We start from the raw sequence: 22,432 nt of genomic DNA on the forward strand, positions 1-22,432 counted from the left end.
GGGGGAGGTAATGAAGATGAATGGAGTCAGATGAGGAAATTTCTTATTAAACTTCATAATGTAGAACCAATAATAATCAGGACCATTGCAGCCATTGAGATTGTGATCATGATCGTAACTCTGTTTGCTTTGTGTGCTCTTCTCAAATCTCAGCGCTCCACTCCAGTGTTTGTTATTCATTTAATTCTGTCAGATCTCATTCAGATCATTTGTAAATTAACATGGACAATCACAAGGTCACGGGAGCTGTATAATGCATATGATTATAGTTTGATTGCAGGTGTGTATTTTATGGCATGTGTTGCTCTTGAACGATATCTTCTGGTTTCTCATCCTATCTGGTCCAGATCTCATCATTCACTGAAAGTCTGCTGTGTTATTTCTGTCATTGTCTGGTTTGTTCCTCTGATCTTTACAAACTTTAAGTCTGATTATCTGTTTACACATCTGTCCCAATCGATCGGCTGTTTAATCCCCTACCCGATAATCATTCTGTGTTTTATCGGCACTTGTCTCGGTCTGTCACGCGCAATATCTCTTACTTCTGTAAAGCGCAGAAAGATTTTGGGCAGTTTGTTCCTGGTGCTTCTGACTTACACTTTTCTCATTCTCCCCTCTGTAATCCTGTATTTTATTGTAGATTATAGCTTACAGAGAGATATCAGTTCCAACAGTAGGGTATTGCTCTATATATTTTTGTATTTTTCTGTATATCTCATGTATCTGAACCCGCTGGCTGACTGTGTCCTGTACATGTTCATCAGGCCTGATGTCGGAGGGTTAATGAAGTCTGTTCACTGCTGTTGTAGAACTGACACACATCAGGATTCGACACACACACGGGACGAACACTCTGGAGTCAGTAGTGCAGCGTTTGCCTGCTGTGTTTCAGTGCTAAAGCCTGCGTCTCATTCACGGACCTGCACTTCAGTTTCAACATCATGAAGTCAATGCCATTCTGTTCACTCACACACCCGTCCTTTCTATGGCATTCAGCTTTATTAGAGACAACTCTTGATTCATCAATTGCTCCATAAAACACATGCGGTGAACAGAGTTTTATTAAAGATGTGTTGATGTAGTGTTCCTGGATCAGCAGGACTTTATCATACGATGGAGAGGAGGGTTGTGTAAAGAACGGTTTATTCTCTCTTCAGATCAACAACATCAAGTAGTTTCAGCTCGTAGTCTTGCTTGTGTTCCTAATGCATGTCCATTATACTCTTTTGACCAAATAACTACTATTCACGCTGTTACAAAGATAACTGACATAATGTACATATGCTCTCATGTCCATCAAAAGATGAATAACTTTCTTTCTTCTGTGGAACATTAAAGACAATATTGTGAGATGATTTTATGAAGTCAGTGGACAGTTTCGGGTGAACTATCCCTAAAAACACTTGATTTAAAGTGCAGAAAGTATATCAGAAGAGATGTAAGTTTATATTAAATATTAACCAGAGCTTGCATGGAAATCAGAAGAGAGTTATTAGTAATATTGTTGTGTGTTTATAGAAGTGTCACATATGGAGTCAGAGACTGTCCTGTATTCGCTCTCTTCTGTCATTAATATAATTAAAGATCTCTCAGTTCTCCTGTGTGTGTTTCTGTCTTATTTGACTAATATCAGCTGAGTTGTGTGTGTGTGTTCAGAGAGCCCGTGTGGTTTGGAGGGACAGTTCAGTGCTGTATCGCGTGTGCAGGACAATAGTGTTAATGTTCCTCTTTCGTGTCGGATAGCCAGCCTGATGAGCGAAGGCAAAACTGTTTAAAGGAGAACTCAAAATCAACCTTTAGGCTAATAACACATCGGTACCTAGTCAATCCTTCTCTGAGATTTGTTTTCATGATAATCGAATTGTAAAGAGTTTTATCTCTAAAAATGCTTTAGATTATAACGCTAGTATAGATGGGGGCATATAATAAGTACAGAGAAATCGCTAGTTTATACGACTAAAAAGACTAAAAATAGCCCCACACTAACACAGTAACATAATGAGGCTCCATACATGCAAAACGAGGCATTGAGAAGTTGGAAAGTGTACAGACCGTTTAATAAGAAGATATTTTATGAAGACAGTTCACTTCGAGTATACAGACAGGAGCCATCTTGGAAAACAGACTCGATAAGTCAAACCACGAACGTCGTGCTGAGTGATCTGAACTGTGTGAAGTTCAACAAACTTCTGAACTGTATGAACGGCGTTCGGGGATCGACTTATCGAGACTGTTTGAAAGATGGCTCCAGCCTGTATTTGTGAAGAAATATCCTTTAATGTTTCTAACCCTTCTTAACTGTCTTCATAAACACAGCTAGCGAATCGTTTAAGGCGCACTACGCTGCCAGGAAATCCAGTAGAAGTCAGTCAGTCTGGGGTGTTTTTCCCATACAACCACATAACTCGCATCTATTCACCAGCGGTTTACGTCCATATTTGGCTAATGATGATTCAGAATATTTTGCTATACAGGCTTATTGCATTCACAATCTATGCTTAAATCAAGTATTGAGGCCTTTCTATTTATATTTACTTCATTTAAACTCAGGGTTAATAAGTAAACTCTTCACTAACTAAGCAATGAATATACCCAAAAGAACATTGCACTTTGATAAATCCAAAGATTTGCTGAGTCACTGAATACATAGAGGGTCCTGCGAGCTTGACAGTGTCTCGATAAACAACCGAGATAAGATCATAACGCTGACAAGCCCTAAAACAAATCTCTCTTAGCCCTTCATATAACTGATTTGGATTATCTGAGCCGTGAAGCCATCTAAAAAATAATGGAAATGATAAGGAATCCCAACGAGGGACGTTACAAGAGTTTACATTTAGATGTGTGCATTGATGAGCGCACCCCTCGGCACGGGATATCACAACTTCTCAAGACACTGCGGCCAGAGTGGAAACCAGAAGATATCCAGGTCAAGGCAAGTTCATTATCAAAACTATTCGACATTATCCTAACCCTAACCCATTTAAAAAAAATAAATAAATAATTTAAAAAACAATTTGTGTAGGTGTTTAGTATTGACTGAAAGACAATGAGTTTCATTATTTACTCCTTATTTCCATAATCATTTCTATTAAAAAGGAAAAGGCTTTCCCCTACATATTGAATGGGAAACGGAAGATGGCCTGCTCACTTTAAAGGGCTGAATACTTAAACATTTACATCCATGCACTGGTCGAGATTTTATCCAATTGATCTGATGTTACATTGGAGAGATATTGTATATATAATCAGCTTAAAGAAACATGAGATGACTTTAAAATGTTAAAATGTATTAGTTCATATTGATACTAACAATGAACAATACTTTTAGTAACCTTATGATAGGTGACAAATGGATTATTGTAAAGTGTAACTATTTCATATTAATCCAAACAGTCATGCTTTAAGATGGTCATCTTTACACACAAAGGCATAGCAAAGAAATTAGACATATGTATATTATATGTATATTTTCACATGTTATTTGGTTCTTGTGAAAACTTGACTATGCATAGAGTTGATCAGGCTGTTGATCGTGGCCCACTGCTCTTCAATGGCTGTGCAATACAAGCTTACATTTATGGTTTCTTGGTTATAGCTAAAGAAACACACATTTGACTTGTCATATTTTAATGTTTATTATTTTCTGTAGAATTCGTTTTGTAGAACTTATATAGCGCTTTCATAGACCCAGTGGCCACCAAAGCACTTTACATATTGCCAACCATTCACACACTCATTCATACACCGACGGCGGTGTCAGCCACGCAAGGAGCCATCCAGCTCGTCGGGAGCTGCTGGGGTTAGGTGTCACACACACACACACACACACACACACACACACACACAGCTGGGGTTAGGTGTCACACACACACACACACACACACACACACACACACACACAGCTGGGGTTAGGTGTCTTGCTAATGGACACCACAACACTTGGTCAGGTGGAACCAGGGATTGAACCACCAACCTTCTGGTTAGACAACCCACATGAACCACTGATCCACTGCCGCCCCTGTCAAAGCCCTCTCGACTATATATTAATATAATAGAACTGATGTAATGATTAATGAATGCATATTCATGGCTTACCTTATTTTTTTCATAATTTTTATTTTTTATTATTTCTTATTTTTTATTCTAAACTGTTTTAATTATTCTGATTTCTTTTTTGGATTATTTTAATTTCTTCTATGTAAAGCACTTTGAATTGCCATTGTGTAGGAAATGTGCAATATAAATAAACTTGCCTTGCCTTGCCTTACCTAACATTTCCATTGTAATTGATCACAATTTAAATGCATGGTGTTCAACACAATTTACAAATGTGTAACTCCCTCTCTAAAAAAAAAGAAAAAGAAAACGTAATAAGTAAAAAGTGTAATTAGTAATAATAGTAAGTATTTATTGCATCCGTCAGAGGGTTAGAACAAAAGTTAAAACATAGCCATGTTCCGGTCACTGAGTCCAAACAGATCACAGTCCAACATGAACACTGTTATTTGAAGCTTGAAATGTTCATATGTGTTCATTTGTGTGGATCTCATGGGGCACTAAAGACATTTGATTGGTTAGAACTGAATGCATGCTGACTAATAAAAAATTAAAAGTTAAAAATAAATGAAATGATATACTTTGAGTAAAGCCATTAGAGCTGCTGATAAAATACACATCAAAAAGGCACATTTTTTTCATATTCCCAAATAAATGGAAGATTTGCAAGCTGATCAATTCACAAAAACAAATAAATATTTAAAAAATGTATTGTTGTTATTATTTGTTACGTAACAGGAATATAAAACTCGCTCAAAGAGGAGGAGTAACAGGAACCATCATTTAATAACAAAAACATTAAAAATAATAACAAAATACTTGTTTAATTCGTGTAACATTGATATACATTAACAAGAGCCGACAGAGACAAAAGGAGAACTCAGTCCAATCAAAAGGACTCTAATGAGATCTTGGAGGTGTTTTTGGGCTTTTTTCTGTTACTTGTGACATTTTCACGGCTAAAGTCTAATTACACTGTATTCAGCACAAACTCTGCTACAGTAATATGTCAGCAGCATGTGTGTACAATTTTGAGAAAATTACGTCTATGTGTGGTTTGTGAAAAAAGAAATCCCCACTGAAATAAGGTCATGAAACCATGATTATTTCAAGACTTTTAAAAACTGTATCACATAGCCTAGAGTATTTGCTCCAAAACTATGTGAAAATTATCCAGACTACTACAGATAAACAAATATATATTGATTTAAAATTTCTAAGACATGTTTTGTGTAAGAAAGCTTTATGGTGTGAATCATCACGAATATTCACCACACCTGAGAAAGACAAAGCCCCTCCCCTTATGGCCATATTATTAGGTGATCTCATTATGAGGAACCTTGCACAAAGAATGTAGCCTGGATGCCAGCCCGAACTCCGCCCACAACATTTTTGGGTCGAGAAGTTTGGACTCGATCCATTGAGGAGTAATTATGATCATTAGTTTACGTTCTTGATCAAATCGAAAATAACATCATAAAACATATTTACATGAAAAATACATTTACCACATTAGTACTTATACAAAATTCATGTTTGTACGTGTTTGTCGTAGACACAAAATAGCATAACTAATAGCCTAGTGGCAATAAAGCCAGCGCTGGCATTTGATAAAAATAAAACACAAGGCTAAGTCTGGAATTATACAAGCAAATACATTTAAAATGATGAAGTCTTCGCCTACTTACAGGTTGTGGCCCAACTGCTGCCTCTGGTTTTAAAGTCGGATCTGCTTCATGTTTTAGTAACAGTTTCTTGTTGAATCCGGTGTTGAACTCGTGGAGATTCTGGAAGCTATCTTCCGTAAATGTGCAGCACAGAGAGCTAGATTACCATCGTCATTTTCAGGAACATAATCAAACATAAATTGTATCCATTGTTGACGAAGTAAAGCGTTTGTGGGAAGCTCAAACACAGAAGACCTGACAGCTGGATGAACAACACACTCGACGAGCTGCAGAAATATGCGCATGCCCTTTCCTGCATATTCCGGAGGGAGGGTTGATGCAAATGTGTGGGTTAGTGACGTACCATAACCCAGCTGTAGTCCCGATCCAGTCGTTTTTGTAGGCGTTTACACTTCCTAAAAGACGATATTTCTGCTTACACTGAACTTTCAGCGCTGCAACTTTGCAGATACTGTTCATGCACCAACAGCAACATTACACACTATTTTAAATGAAAAAAGTGAAATCGCAATCAACCCCCCCTTTAACATCAGGCGTGAGTCTTCAGAGCTACAGTAACCCATCTGGCACAGAGACACGAGATTTACCTCTCAGGAATACGAGTGAGCTGTTGTTATATTGGTCACAGTCTGACTCCTTCTCTTTTCCCAGCTTCCTTTTCCTACGGGAATTATCTCTAGTCACAGTCTTGATATAATCCATTCTAATGCAGTCGGGACACTGAAGATATAACATTTGCCCGCCGATTAGTCCATATGATTCATGTGCATTATTATAGTAAAAACAGACAGAGCTTGTTTTATTTGTGTACTGCTGTTTTCAATGAGCCTAGGCTTTCACTGAGGGCATCACCAACCAGTTAATGGGCTGCTATGTGGGCTCTATGACGGAAGATCCCGTGGTTCTGGTGAGGATTTATGGGCAGATGACGGAGCTGTTCCTGGACCGAGAGAAAGAGCTGGAGATGTTCCAGGTGCTCCACACACACGGCTGTGGACCAGAGCTCTTCTGCAGCTTCAGCAACGGCATCTGCTACGAGTTCATCAGAGGAGTCGTGCTGGACGACACACTGCTGAGACAGCCCTCCGTTTACAGGTCTCAAAACACACGTCTAGTTCACACACTCAAAACAATGCCAGGTAATGAAAGGCACATGAACTCTCAGAGCTTTCTGTTGAGCATCATTGACCAGAGCACTTTAGTTCTGGGATATATTTATACCTTGTAATATATTTTAATTGTATCCTGGAGTGCTAAAGTTACAAGCTGTTAGGCCCCAATATGGCTGATTGTAGGTGTGTATAGGTTTGGCTACCTAAATTACCTTAGCTAGATGAAAGCTAATGTTTCTTTATATTGCTACTTCAGTTTCTCAATATGATCAACTGAAATGACACATTTCATTGACTGTAGATTGATTGCAACAGAAATGGGAAAAATCCATTCCATAAAGTGTGGAGAAATGGGAACCAGTACACCCGGGACACCAGTTCTGTGGTCTAGATTGTCCCAGTTCCTGAACCTGGTCCAGAGTTCTGATGCTCCTAAACCGCAAAGGTAAGACAATCTCAGTGTTATGAAACATGTTGCTGAATGGTAGATTCATATTTGAAAGTAATGATTTTAAATACTCTACACAAAACAAGCGTTTTGGAAAATGGATGGATATGTAAAAGGTGAATTCCACATTATTGAAACATTACAATTGTCTCACATTATTACATCTTCTTTGATTAACATCAGAAAAAATCTTTCAGCATTACATTAAGTTATATTCTAAGAAAACATCTTAAACATTGGTTGGATGCATTGATGACATGCATTTTCCCATCACTGCACCTTCTGAAAATGAAATGAATGGAATGGATGTCAGATGGAAGAGTAGAGGTATATGCCATAACCGCTGTTAAAAAAACACTAATAATTCACAATTTATTTGGTCATCATTGATTCACTTCCACTGCAAAGATCATTAGTTATTAACTTAGGGGCCGCTAACACGACACCGCTATAACAGTAAACCAGAAAACCCGCTCATCTGCACAACAACAGTGTTTGGTGCTCGAAAACGCAAACCTTGAAATAGGTTATCTACACAAACTTCAAAAACATGAATATGTGAAAACCCAGACATTGTGAACCTGTGTATGTGTTTAGTCTATAGGTCTGTGCAAATATATATGAGCGCAGGTGTGTAGTCTTTCTCTACATATTGACTTCAATTTCAATGGTGGTGGGCACACTGGAGGCTGACCAGGGTATGGCTAACAGGGGCAGGAAGCCCCGAGGGCGGAGCAGGCGGCCAAGGCGGAGATGATCCTTCAGGCGGCCATGGCAGAGACGACCCTCCTTTGGGGGACCAGGCCCTCCCGTGGCCAGGACCTATATACCCCCCCCCCCCCCCCCCAAAAAAAAAAAAAAATTATTGGGGGGGTGACCATGATCAGTTATCCCCTTATCTAATTGAGAAGACTATATTTGATCCATTTCAGTCTGGTCTTTGATCTAAGCATAGCACTGAATCGGCCTTGTTAAGAGTGGAGTGTTATTGTTTGTGGATTCTGGAAATTGTGCAATTCTGGTATTGTTGGATTTAAAGGATTAGTTCACTTTTGAAAAAACTTTTGCTGATAATTTACTCACCCCCGTGTCATCCAAGATGTTCATGTCTTTCTTTCCTCAGTCGAAAAGAAATTAAGGTTTTTGATGAAAACATTCCAGGATTTTTCTCCATATAATGAACTTCAATGGGAACCAGGTGGTCCAAGGTCCAAAATACAGTTAAAGGGTTAGTTCACCCAAAAATGAACAATAAGTCATTAATTACTCACCCCCATGCTGTACCAACCCCGTAAGACCTTCGTTCGTCTTCGGAACACAAATGAAGATAGACTGATAGAAAACGAGACTTCCTTAGATTTCCACGACGCATGCGTGAGAATTGCGATCTGAAGTAGTTGAAAAAGATATCAATTCTCGCGCATGCGTCGTGGAAATCTAAGGAAGTCTCGTTTCTGGCCTACAGGGAAGAAAATAAATAGTCGAATAAACTCGTTATTTTTGTTTGTTTTTTCGCACAAAAAGTATTCGCGTCGCTTGATAAACATATAGTTGAGCCACGGTAGTCACTTGGGATATTTAAACATTTTCTTCATTGACTTTCTGGGCCGTCAAGAGGCAGTCCCTTAGGAGCCAATGTGGTAGTTATACAGCTCTCAAATTTAATCAAAAATATCTTCATTTGTGTTCCGAAGACGAACAAAGGTCTTACGGGGTTGGTACAGCATGGGGGTGAGTAATTAATGACTTAATTTTCATTTTTGGGTGAACTAACCCTTTAATAACAGTTTCAGATGCAGCTTCAAATGTCTTTAAACGACACCAGACGATGAATAAGGGTCTTATCATGCGAAACGATCGCTTATTTCAAAACTTATTCCAAAAATGTAACTTTTCTAAGGACAAATGCTAGCCTTGCTCTATTCTGTGAGGCGCGTTTGTAACGTCACGTAATACATAATTACGTTCAAAAGGTCACGGGCGACGTAGCCGGAAGTACAGAGTCAGTGTTTACAAGTTGAACGCATAGGTTGAACGTGCAAACTAACTCAAACGCCGTTTACAAAAAAAGGAATTAAAAGGTAAAACAACGATGTCGGACAATTTTGATTCTGTACTTCCGGCTACGTCGCCCGTGACCTTTTGAGCGTAATTACGTAATTAGTTTTATTGTCGAGTTAATATTTAACAAGCAAATAAACTCTGTTGTCAGAGCCAGTTTTTTTCCAGCTTTGGGGTTTACAGAAATTGAAATCTTTTGGTGACCTAGAGACTTGTTGCCATTTTTGGCTCAACTTCCTGTTTGCCATTTTGATTTGCTTTCAAAACCTTCTTTCCTAGACTGTTTGTTAGATTTTCACCAAAATGTAATATATCATCTTCAGACCAAAGTTATGGATTTCGTGTGGACGAGCTCTGCATGAGGTGCAAGATGAAGAGGCATTTGAAACAACGCCTCGTTAGAAATGTGCTCTTTCAGAAAGCTGAGTGTGGCAGCGCAAGCACAACAGAAGCGTTCCGGGTAAGCTGTCCGCTGTTTTCAAGGCTTGCTGATCTGGCCTGCTTTGATGGCCAAAAGCTTCGGTGAGGACTCAGAGACGTGAAGTGTCTCTAAAGTTGAGTAAATATGGTATTTTGGCCGAAATGAGCGGTATTTATAGACTTGGGCCACGCCCATTAAAGGCACGCTCTGGCGTATTTCGGCGCCATGTCAGTCGATTGGTCGCGCGTTCACAGGTGCTCGGCCATTGGATGTGCAGTTGCCGCAGCGCAGCCGTCGAGTACGCTAGAGGCTCTGCTGTGTTTCACTGTGAAGATGCACAGCGTTTTAAATGAAAGCTTCAACATTTTGAGTAAAGGAGTTTCCCCACTGCCTGTTAGCTACGCAATAATAAATGACTGTTCGCGAAAGGGAACCAATAAATCATATTATTAGTAAATCTATGATTATTCAGCCATTTGTCTAAAATCTTTATAAAATGTCTTGAATTGCTGCCTGCTGCGGTTGGTCCGACACTCATCGTCTTCTTGAGCTTGGCCCCAATAACTGCTGCTTGCAGCTGTATTTATTATTATTATTATTATTACGTCTTCTACTACAACTTTTATTCATATTATTATGATTGTTTCAAATTGTTCTAATATCTATTTTTCGCTCAGTGAGTTTATATCTATATTTTTTTCTCTCTCCACAACGTCACCAGGAAAAAATAATAATGATTAATATTATTTCACACCAAATTAACCCACAGTATTGCTTGAACATATCACTGTACCTGTTCACTACTCACTATACTCATACTATATACATCTATATATTTGGCTTGTGTGTGTGTAAGTCATTGGTCACATTGTATAAGCTGCTTTGTCTTGTTAATTTAAAAAAAGCTCTAGTATTATTATCATTATTTTTGTTCAGATTAGTGACGATTCTCACGGCTTTAGGTCCAGTGGCCATGTGGAGACACCGAGCCTTAAAGTCATCATCACAGAGATGGAGGAGCTGAAGACTCTGCTCACACACACCAACTCCCCAGTCGTGCTGTGTCACAATGATCTCCTGACTAAAAATGTCATCTATAACAAAGAAGAAGGTGACTAACATTATCATTATAATAAGTGGATCTTATGCTAGTTCTAATTGAACTTCTTAAAATTTGGACATCCTGTTCCTGGAGATCTACCTTTCTGCAACACACCTGTCTGTATTACACGTGTTCCTGGAGATCTTCATGAGCAGGTCCAGGTGTACTGGATCTCCAGGAAAAGGACTGAGCTGGTTTAGATCAAACCGCCTCGGCCACTGACCTCTATATGAATCTAAATGAAATACTACTGTCCTGAAAAATAATAAACAATCAAGAGAGTTACACTGTGCAGAGACCTCAGCAGAGACACGGGCTCTCAGCAAACGTCGGAGATATAGTGATCGCTCGAGCATGTTGTATTTTATTAAATTGCCTCTGGTATTGTTTTCCATAGATTCATAATAACTAAACTATTTTTTTCTGACTGTAGGCACAGTAAAATTCATTGACTATGAATATGCTGATTTTAATTACCAAGCTTATGATATTGGAAACCATTTCAATGAATTTGCAGGTACAAATATTAATAATAATAACCAACTTTAAAAGTTCTGAGTGCTCCTCCTGTCTAACACACTCAGTGATCACATGTCCTGTATGTTGAGGTATCGATAACGTCGACTCGAGCCTGTACCCGAGTCGCGAGCTGCAGTTTGATTGGCTGTCGGCGTATCTGGAGAGTTTCAAGAGCTGCAGCGCGGCGGACTCCACCGTGTCCCGGGACGAGGTCCTGGAGCTCTACGTGCAGGTCTGCAAGTTCTCCTTGGTGAGTGTATTTTTGAGAGGTTGGTAACATGTAAATGTCAAACAGTGGGAGAAAACAATTGGAGGGAAAATATTAAAATGTTTTCTCTATTTTGATTGGACTGTTATATGGTCCAAAAGTCGGTTCAGAACAAACTGGATGGCAGTCTTTGCTACACCCATGGCAAACTGGACAAGAAAAGGAGGAAGGCTCATGATGTCCATTCTTACAGATCGCTTTGTCCTTTCTTGTGCCCCTTTAGTCCTGGTATTAACCCTTGAAGACCTAGAACATTTAAGGGGCACTTGACTTGCCTGTACCTTTCTTTCTTCTAACCGATTCACTCTTGATGTATAATACCGTCTCCTGATGAAGAGTTTGGGTTCTGTTTGCCGCCTTTAGCTTGTTTAGTTGGTGTTTAAAATAATTAATAGTCATTACCATTCATCCTTTAGTGCTGAAATTTAAGTCATTTCATTATAGCATTGAGATTAACAGAACATTAAATATTAAAAGTTGTGTGCTATAGATAATATGTTGTTGCCATGCTTGTAAACGATCTAATATTAGACGACTTGTCTTCTCCAGGTGGCTCATTTGTTCTGGTGTCTGTGGGCTCTTCTGCAGGCCAAACATTCCACTATTGCCTTTGACTTCAACAGGTACGACACACACCTTTCCCAAATCTCACACGGGGGAGAACTGGGGAGAATAGACGGAGCGTCTGGGCTTTGTGTTTGAAAGCGTATGGAGCGATTTATGAGTTCTGAGTTCTTCACTGTTCTGATGTAGGGCCGATACAAGCATATTTCTTTATCACCAATTGCTTGCAAAATGATGGACACCGATTGACATTTTGTGAGCCATTTCCAGTCAAATTAAGTAAATTATTAAATTGATAAGTAAATAAAATGTAAATGATATGTAATAGCTCATAGTCAATGTTCTGATTACTTTTGTGTGACTGAAGAAGCTGTTATATGTAGCTAGTGTGTGAGTAACAAATGCTTTCTCTGTCTTTGTGTGATGTGACTGTAACAATAATGCAAAAACATCAAATTTGACAAAATGTACTTCTTAATAAAGTCTTAATATACATATCCAAATTCCAATGTTCCTAGCAACTAGGGAATACACAGCTATGTTTAAGAACATATATATATGCAATGAGATGACTAAACGCCTGTTAAGAGACGACTCAACGCCAGCGATATGTTATGCCCTAAATTATTACATGATTAACTAACTGTAGTTTTTCTATATACAGTTCTGAAATGCACTTTCTGTAAAGCTGCTCTGAAACAGCATGTATTGCGAAAGCGCTATACAAATACATTTTAAAATAAATCATATTAAAACAAATCATAAAAAATGTTCATTTTGTTTAAAAGTCGTATAAATGTATGAGGTTGCGAGGTCTTTTACACCACAGACACACAGTATTGATACAAATACTGCAGCTAAAATAAGTTAATACTTCAAAACAATCACTTTAACAAAGTTTGTAGTATTTTCTGTTTATTTTGATATTAAATTGTATTTCTGTTTATGTTTGTTCAATAAATATACTGTCATTAAAATGATATTAAAATACAGAAACAAAATTATTATCATTAATTACTATTTTAAATATGATGGTTTTATTATAAATATGTTGATTATCTCTAAGGTGGACACCCAACTTGATTTTAGGATATTTACCATCTGAATCTAACTCTGTGTCGATGCTAGTGATGGCAGTGTGACGCTGAAGCTTCGATACGTGCTTCGAAACCCTGATCTACAAACCTAGAGAACCACTGCTTCAAAGCTTGCTTTGGTGCGAAAAAAATCATGTGACATATGACGTCCGAAGCAGCAAGTGCTTCATTGCCTGAATGAATCATTTGACTGGTTTGCGGTCCAATCAGGTGATTCACTTGAACGGCGCGTCTCGCCAGCATCATCTGTTCCTTGTGAGCGAGTGTTTTCCAAGTCTGGAGAGGTTGTGAGCAAAAAAAGAAACCGACTCAGTCCAAAAACTGTTGAAAAAATAATGTACCTCAATAAAAATCTTTGAGTGTTCCCCATCCCAAAAATCACCCCCTGCCATTTACACAAGCACACCCAACCTATGCCATATTTTCCCAGCACTCTCTCCTAAATAACACAAAACATACATTTATCAATTTTTATTTGTAAATAGAACATTATGCTCAGCATTAGCGTGTGCATCAAAGAGTTTTCAAAGGAAATATAGTTAAAAATCCAAGGGTGATCTTAGCAAAGATGCTTCCGAACTAAAGTAGTTTCTCCAATACTGCTCACTGATTAATTTGACTGATTAATTGCAGCCTTGCTTTTCGCCAGGAGAGGTCGCTGCAACTGAAGCTTCGAGTAATGAACCCATTTTTGAACCAATTGGCTCAAGTGGTTCAGTGCTTCACAAAAGCTTCATTTGGCCATCACTAGTCGATGCTCTATGTGAAATCCTTAGTAACAAACATACAAATATAATTTGAAAATCTAATCCTTATTAACAAATAGTTCAGTTTGGAGTTCAGGAGATCTTGACCAGAACCACACCCCTAAATGCACTGAAGACACTGCCATGTGATTGGCTGATTAGATAATTGCATTAATGAGAAATTGAACTGGTGTTCCTAATAATCCTTTAGGTGAGGGTATTTGTTAATAAGGATTAAAATGAATATCTGTAAAACCACTAGATTCCTGTATAGCTCTATATAAAACATATGTTTGTGCAAATCCCTAGTTGCTAGAAAATTGTTCTTAGACATAACTCTATATTTATTATGTTTTGCATTTGGATGTTTAAATATCAATGACTACTTTTTTTTTTTTTGTCTTTGTATATTTTTATTTAGATGTTTTTTAAACATTGATTTCAAGTGTCAGTTTCTGCATTATTTACACAGTCAAACCTATAAAAGCTTTTTTTACAGGAAAGTAATGTGATTAAAGACTGCTGTTCCTCTTTGGCTGCACGTCCCCTGTGCCGGAGCGGGTGAGGTCTACACAGACCCCCGAACCCCAGATTATATACGATATCCCAGAGTCTCCACCGGATAGAAAGATGTGATTTCGGTCATGCGTTATCATGCGTCTTCTGTGACCACTCGCCTTCAGATTTAGCATTTTCGCAGAACTACATCTCGTTCACTTTCTGCGCGGGAATGCTATCATTATTAGGAAGGCTATTGTGTCATCGCCCAGAAATGTGCTTTTGCCGGGTGGGATTTCTGCACACATACCCCAATGCTAACACATGCGCATGATCCCTGTTTTGTATCACTAATCATCATCATAAAAAAAGATAAAATAAATATTTTTGCTAATGGCTATTCGAGAGAGGTGATTAAATCTTTGTTTTAATAGAGGAAAACGGAAATAAGTTCTGGCTATATAAGGGGATTTATTTTGGTACCCTACTAATATTTACCTCTAAATTATGAACCATTTATTATCTGTAATACCCAGAAGTAACCACTAGATGGCTGAATATCCTTACATACATCTATAAACATAATTTGGATATAGCCTATATTTAGCATTATTACAAACTCTTCTAGTTTTTGTTCATTTGAAGTGTCAGTTGTAGCTTATTATTACAGTCAAATCTGGACACAGATAAAGCATTTCGGTACTCATGCATGCAACTTATAATATGTATTAATGTTGTGTATTAGCACATTTTATTAGACCAATTTTAAATTGTCTGTCAAAGTTTTGTATGGAACAATTACAAAACACACTGATCCTTTAAGCACCTTTTGGAGGTGCAAGTAAGAGAAGAACGCTTTATATGATTTATCATGAAATGCTGAAGTGAGTGTGCATTTCTGTTTAGCCCCTACAGTACACACCGAGCAATATTACGCTCCTTTCACATCATATATCTGGCCATTTCGCAGTGGGATTTCTCGACTGCCACAAACACTGCCCTAACCAAAGACGGGTTTGTGCTGTTACTGTGCCTGTTTTTCGCATTTAGCTTTATTGAGTGGTTTATAGAAGTGTCAGTTTGCCAGAGCATTGGCCGAGGTCTTGGATGGCACATAGGAGTCCTCAGATGGACAGTCCTCTGGCCCAGTAGTGTTGGGGAACGGCGCCGGTCATACGTCAGGGTGGACGTGACACACTTTACACACACTCCCTGATAAAGTGCCAGACATGCGCCGCTCAGTGCCTAAAGACGGCCCCTCAGACAGATATGAATTATCATGATAATTATTGTGCCTTATGCACCAAATAACATACTTGTACATATTCTTCTGTTATTGATAAACTGTTGCTTTAATTTCCTTGGACAAAACTGAAAATCATTAGAAGAAAACCTTTGATTAAGAATCAACTTTCGCATCAAAGATCACATTTCCACGAGCATTTTTCAAAATCAAACGCCCCACAGCGCCCTTAGTGGTCACCGATGATAATTGGTGCATAATTTAGAGGTAAACTTTTATTGCCATTAAATGCTCTTATAGAACCAGTATTTATTTGTATTTTCCCTGGTCCCCCCCCCCCCCCCCATCCCCATTTACAAATCCAGCAGAGATTAAACACTCAATTTTCTTTTCATGCTAACGGTTGTTAGTCACATTATTAGTAATCCTCTCTGACTTTTGTTGTTCACAAAAGGTTTAGACTTTTAAGAAACAACTTGTATTTATATGTCCGTTTTCCCTCTCTCCATCTTTCTAAGGTATGCCATGGCTCGATTCAACTACTACTTTGAGAAAAAGCGAGAGTTCTTGGGTTGTTCCAGGAGGAGCATTAGTGCTGGTCATGCAGATATCTAGGACTGCGAGTTAACGAAGACACTCGTTTGTCCTGTTACAACCCCCTCTTCTTGACTAAAAGGGCCTTTAGGAATCCCTAAAGTCACGGAGGTGCTGATAACGGACAAGGCCTATAGGCCGATATGTTATCAAATCTAATCCAAATAACCCAATCGATCGGCGGTTCCCAAAACCTCTTCCTTCCACATGTTGAAGGTGTCTTGTGTCTGACTGGTCTTGAGTCTCTACTAAAACACATGACCTGAATCCTGCATAGAAATAAGTGCATTTATTCAACAGAGAAATCATTTAAGATTAGTGAAAGTGAAATGCAAAGATAAAGGCTATAGAGATGAACTGTGCTGAGGACAATTTAAAATCATTTCAAAGGGAACAATTAGTAGTTTCAGCTAATACAACTAATATATTGTAATATATACAACTAATATATTGAAGGAATTCTTCTGTGCAGTTCATCTCCACATATACTCCTCAAGTTTGTCACATTATACAGAAATACACTGTAAAACAAGCATCTCCTGAGACGTGGACTACACGAACACAACACTGATGTCTCTCACACACACTTCCCTTTACACATCCTTCCCTTCACTAAGAAACATTATGTAATTTATTCCCCACGTTGGCGCGATGTTTTGTCCTGGTCTGAGAAATGAAAGAAATACTGAAAGGCTCAGGGCGATTCTGTAGTCAGATCGGTTCGTATGTCTTGTTATTGTATTGTATTGATTATCTTTAAATTGAGTATGTAATTGGCATGACACATTTACCTGACAATGAATAAATTGTTGTATTTGGAATTATTCTGACTTCCTCTCTGGTGGATTACGTTGGGTCCGTAACGCCGGGTCAGTCAGCGGACTGGAGCACACCGACTGAAGCTTCAGAGATACGACTAACACACCGCCATTAGGCAGTGTACACTTACAACTGTAGAGGCCAACAATGTGTTTTGTGTTTAGTGTTGTTAGACCTACTTAGATACTACGGTATTTAAATAGGGTGAGCCTCAAAACTTCTGATTTATTGTAATATTATTCTAACTAAGTGTATGTGGGAAATCATGGCCTGATTAGAAGTAGTTAAGTTGGTCAGCTTGATTCTATAGTAGATAGAAGTTAGATCTAGTCTTACCGTAATTAAGTGTATTCAGATCTATGGGGAATAAATCATATTCTTGAATTAGCAAGTAGAGTATCCGGCTGTGGTGAACGGTTTACATATTTACTTTATTACTAACTCTTAACACACAGGCATTGTGCATTCGTATTCCCCTCTTCCAGTTTTTCTGAATTGCTAAAACACCAAATCCCATTCTCTAAAACAAATTCTCAATAGCCTAAATCAATTAGTCGAATAAATAACTCTTTCTGTAAAACCTTAAAGGGATACTCCACTTTTTTTGGAAATAGGCTCATTTTACCACTCCCCCAGAGTTAAACAGATGAGTTTTACCGTTTTCGAATGTATTCAGCCAATTTTTTGATATTTAGAAGAATATCAGTAACCAGACAGTTTCTGGTCTCATTGACTTCCATAGTATATTTTTTGTCGTACTAGTGAAGTCAATTTCAATCATTGAAGTCAATGGGAATGTGTGCCAAATGTCCAGCAATACATGACTAGCAAAAAGAAATAAGCAGGCCTCTGTGAACACAAATAGAAAACATGGAGCATGTCCTTTTCATGTGAAACAATGAGTAATCCAGATTTGATTCAACACGACTGACGCAAAATGCTAAAAGAATAAATAAAACGGCTTTCTTATTGTTTGAAGAATGTTTAGCTAAAACAAAAGTAATCTTTAAGTCAAAGATTAGATTTAGACATGATACAATCTGATTATACAACCACTGAATCACTTTAACGGCATTAACGTTACATTGTTCCGCGCACCTGTCTATTGTTAGGCCGTTCGCGTATTGGCATTCTCATGTTCAGGGGCAGCGACCAACCAGAAAAGCTGCTGTTACCGTGGAGATCGCGCCAAAAGAAAAAAAAACCAACAATAGTCGACTGGAGTTGTTTTAAAAAAAATATAGATATTACAATTTTAACATGATTTTGTGGTGCTTAAAATAAAACGTATGGAAAACTTAGACTTGGATGTGGATTCGTTTTTTTAAATTTTTTATTACAAATTTATAAAAACAAATTCAAATAAATAATAGGCCTAATAAAAAAACCCAACTAAATTATCATGTTAGAAAATGTATATTTTTTTAATGATTCTGAATTTTGTTAACATTACTCTATTTATTCATTATAATTTTTTGAACAATTGGACATATATTTTTTCATAAAAAATATAGTCTTTTATAAAAAATTTCAGTGGGGGGGTGGGGGGGATATATAGTAGCAGGCTTCTAATTGTCCGGTACACAGAATATGGGCCATAATCGCTACACTGATCTGGGCCACACACCTCCCATCTACAATCGGCCCAAAAGTTGTCTACCGTCATCCATTCAGTGCCATCACTTGGCCCACAATTGGCTGACATGATGCATGCCAGTGCCGGCAACACGCCAGCAGTGCCATGATGAGGCCACATTTGGGCCAAGTCTGTTTGCTATGTGGGTAATAAACACGTCCTCTAGCTGAGCGGTCTGGATCATGCGTGTGTTTTGGGGGCGGGGCTTTGGAAGGGGGAGGTGGGAGTTCCTCTGTTGGATACTTTTTAAAATCCAGCATTTCTCAAACTTACCTACCCTGCCTTTAACCTCATCATTTAAAAAAATGCTTTCAAGATCGTTTAATCTTTTCTTATTCTAGAGTATGATACTCTGAAACTTTGTATTTTGAGCACTTCCTTTGTTTTTTTTTTTGCCTCTTCCAGATGAATCGCTTGCTGAATTCCTCATTTGTAAGTTTGCTGTGGATAAAAGCGTCTGCAAAATGAATATTAGGTATTCGTTATTTTCATTGTAAATGTAAATGTAATAAAACCACTGATAATATGGATTGACCATATATATGCTGTGATGGGCGTTGTGTATTTCTATACTGTAGGTAGACGTGGATTGGCTGACGCGAGTATAACTAATGTGACCTACAAGAAATTGAAGCTTTAGCGTGACGTTCTGCCAGGAAGACTCAATTGCTACGTCACTTATTACCTTCTCATCAATCCAATCGTGTCTAATACTTGCGGCATGAAAGACCAGTACTTACAAATGTTTGAGTGCGCAGATGCTGACGCTTTCATTGACCTCCATCCTCCCCACCACATCCAGGATGGTCTCTTCCTAAGCCCCCGGGGGTCGGCTGCGCCCCTGCCCATGCAGAGTCCCGACCCTCAGATCGCCAGCTATGGACGGGGCCTACGCCAAAGAGCTTTATTGCTGGGCTATCAATAAACGTATTTATTGTAACAGTATTTATTCTCCCAAGTTTTTTTTTTCTGGTAGGACTAATAGATTCTGTGTAGTTTTTTTCAAAACCTCACCAGGCTTTAAGAGATTTGAACAAGATGATGTAACACTGGACTAAAAGAAAGAGCATAATTTCTCCTAATGGCCATTAAAAGTGTTCATTTAGGAGAAGGAGACGGAGACGACCACATCAGCTTCACTCAGTGTCATTTCCTCTGGTTAACTATGCTGGGTGGGTTCAGTTAATGACAGATAATAGTTCCCATCATCATCCTCAATATTACATTTACAAAGCTCAATTATCTCATTTTTATGTTGTTTTTTGGTAACTACTCTCACTTTATACACATTTATTTTTAATTTATGCCAAATTACTTACATGAAATGGTATCAACAAGTACAAAACAAAAAGGACAATATAAAATAAGACCTATTATAATAATAAATAAAATAATAATTCAATATTAATTATAAATATTATTAATACATAATAATACATTAAATATTAGTGTGTGTGTGTGTGTGTGGGTGGGTGGACCATGTATGCTATTCAAAGACTTTTTGCTCATGATAAGCATTTAGGACAGTTTAGTCCTCACTTGGAGAATGCCAAAGATGTTTTAAATTAAGATTTTCAAAACTGCTTCAATACATCTTTGTTTTCAATGTTTAATCAAATATTCATATGACTGTCAGAATTTTATAAAGCAGTTTATATTATTTAAATGGTTATTTAATGGGCATTTTGTTAATGACAGGCCACTTTTCTATTATTGCTGGTTATTGAGGGGTAATGTGAGGTACAGTAAATGAGAGACTTTTTTATCTTCCTCGACTTCTGAAAGCATTCAGCCAATCCTGGCCTTTCTACTTCTATGCAAAGATTACTCACCCTTCAGATTTGGGTCCGTTAGTAACTCACTTGAAACTTTCCAATGATGTTTTTGAATTGTAAAAATCTGCTCATATCTCATTGTTTTCTGTAAAGTGTTGACGCAGGTGGACAGCAAGGGTTAGCTTGGGTTAGCTCCATGTTATAAGGCAGCCACTGCATGTGTATAATAAATGTGTATCTTGTCTGCTTAAATTTGTACGTGCAGTAAGTAATTCTTCTCCTACATTCACTGCGTCATCCAGAGCACTTAATAAAACTGAATTCTGATGGCAAACAAGATGTAACCCTTCCATGTGAAGCGGCTGCCTCTCCAAGACGCGTCGCAGTCGGTCATTGAATCTCTGAAGGACTTCACGCTTCAGTGTTTACGAAGGAAAAGAGAGAAATTTAATTTTATTCACTTACTGTCTGTAAACATTGTCTTCAGTTTCCCCTTAAATGCAGAATCAGAAGTTGTGAATTGGAGGCCTCCAACACACTATTCTCACCGTTTAGTGAGCTTGTTTAGTAAGCAGTCGAGTTTAAAGCAAGAAAGATTGTGTTCAAGAAAGACATGAACAGTCTTCAATTAGGCGGTTATCCCTGCCCGCCCTGTGGCATAGTGATAGCGTGCTAATGTTAGCACTGGCTGGCGATATTGGAGCTAGGAGAGCAACATTACTTCAGAGCAACTTAGCTTCTCACATGCATTGCACTTTGCAGTCATTTTAGACCCTGTCAAACTTAATTCACAAGAATTTCAACTTTATGGAAAGATACTAACGTTAGCCTGACCCTATTAGCATGCAGACGCGCTAGCGTAGTTCGCTAGCTCAGCTCGCTACCCAGATAGCAAACTGACATTGAATCAACGTGGAAACGTGACATCGAAACAACGTTGATCTGACATTGTTTTGCTCATCAAATTAACGTTGAACCAACGTCAGACGCGTCATTCTTTCAAAACTAACGGAAAATCAACTTGAAATCAACGTGTTGTTTCAACGTTATGAAAGCAAACCAGTTTTCGATTTTCATTTAGCTTTGAAGAATGCCGCGTCTGACGTTGGTTCAACGTTAATTTGATGAGCAAAATCAACGTTGTTTCAATGTCATGAGAGACGTCGTTTCCACGTTGATTCAATGTCAGTTTGCTGTCTGGGTAACTTATGTTGATAGTTGCACAAATAAACCGGTTAACATTAACAATTAAACAGCATCTCATAACAGGGAGAAAACTAGCTAAACACGTTAAGTTACCGTTAAGGTACTTACCGCTCCCCTGTCGTTGCCAGAAGCCATGTTGAGTTCTCAAACGGGTGACCGTGAACGCGTCCGCACCACATGAACGCGCTGTGTGAACGCGTTCATGTGATTGGCTCAATCCCCCACGTGGGGTGCGTTCTTGTGATTGGCTAAAACAAGGGAGATATCTGATTGGTTGCAGATCATTCCCTGATTAAAAAAAGGCATTTGTGTGTAGGCCAAGTCAGGGAGTCTCAAAATTCACACACAAATGCAGTGAAGTTCACAGACCGCAAACAGTTTGTAAATCAAGATATATTTGTGTGTGCATCAGAAAAACATTTCTGAATCTTGACCTGTGCATTTCTTAATCTTGTGTGCATTTGTAAATGTTGTTTGCATTTGTGAATTGTGTGTGTATTTCTGAATTTTGTGTGCATTTATGATTTTTTTATGCATTTGTGAATCTTCTGTGCTTTTTAAATGTTGTGCGTGCAT

The 22,432-nt window shown here is 38.3% G+C and overlaps 2 protein-coding genes across 3 annotated transcripts; both read left to right on the top strand.

Moving 5' to 3' along the window:
* The first annotated feature begins 30 nt into the window (after window positions 1-30).
* Window positions 31-1,558, top strand: LOC148977455 (uncharacterized). The gene has a single exon (XM_089135218.1). The coding sequence runs from the start codon at window positions 31-33 to the stop codon at window positions 943-945; it is 915 nt and encodes a 304-aa protein (XP_088991344.1). The 3' UTR covers window positions 946-1,558.
* Window positions 1,559-2,639: 1,081 nt separating this feature from the next.
* LOC120475971 (ethanolamine kinase 1) lies at window positions 2,640-17,244 on the top strand. Of its 2 annotated transcripts, XM_039666846.2 has the most exons (8): window positions 2,640-2,935; window positions 6,580-6,842; window positions 7,161-7,304; window positions 10,752-10,900; window positions 11,325-11,408; window positions 11,500-11,660; window positions 12,228-12,301; window positions 16,345-17,244. In XM_039666846.2, exons 1-8 carry the CDS (start codon window positions 2,789-2,791, stop codon window positions 16,439-16,441), a joined length of 1,119 nt encoding a protein of 372 aa, XP_039522780.2. In that variant the 5' UTR covers window positions 2,640-2,788; the 3' UTR covers window positions 16,442-17,244. The 2 variants fall into 2 exon arrangements, with proteins under 2 accessions (XP_039522780.2, XP_039522781.2); XM_039666847.2 differs by lacking the exon at window positions 11,325-11,408.
* The last annotated feature ends 5,188 nt before the right edge of the window (window positions 17,245-22,432 follow it).

Source organism: Pimephales promelas, chromosome 9, assembly GCF_988280905.1.
Source record: "Pimephales promelas chromosome 9, fPimPro1.hap1.1, whole genome shotgun sequence".
In the NCBI taxonomy this organism is placed as follows: domain Eukaryota; kingdom Metazoa; phylum Chordata; class Actinopteri; order Cypriniformes; family Leuciscidae; genus Pimephales; species Pimephales promelas.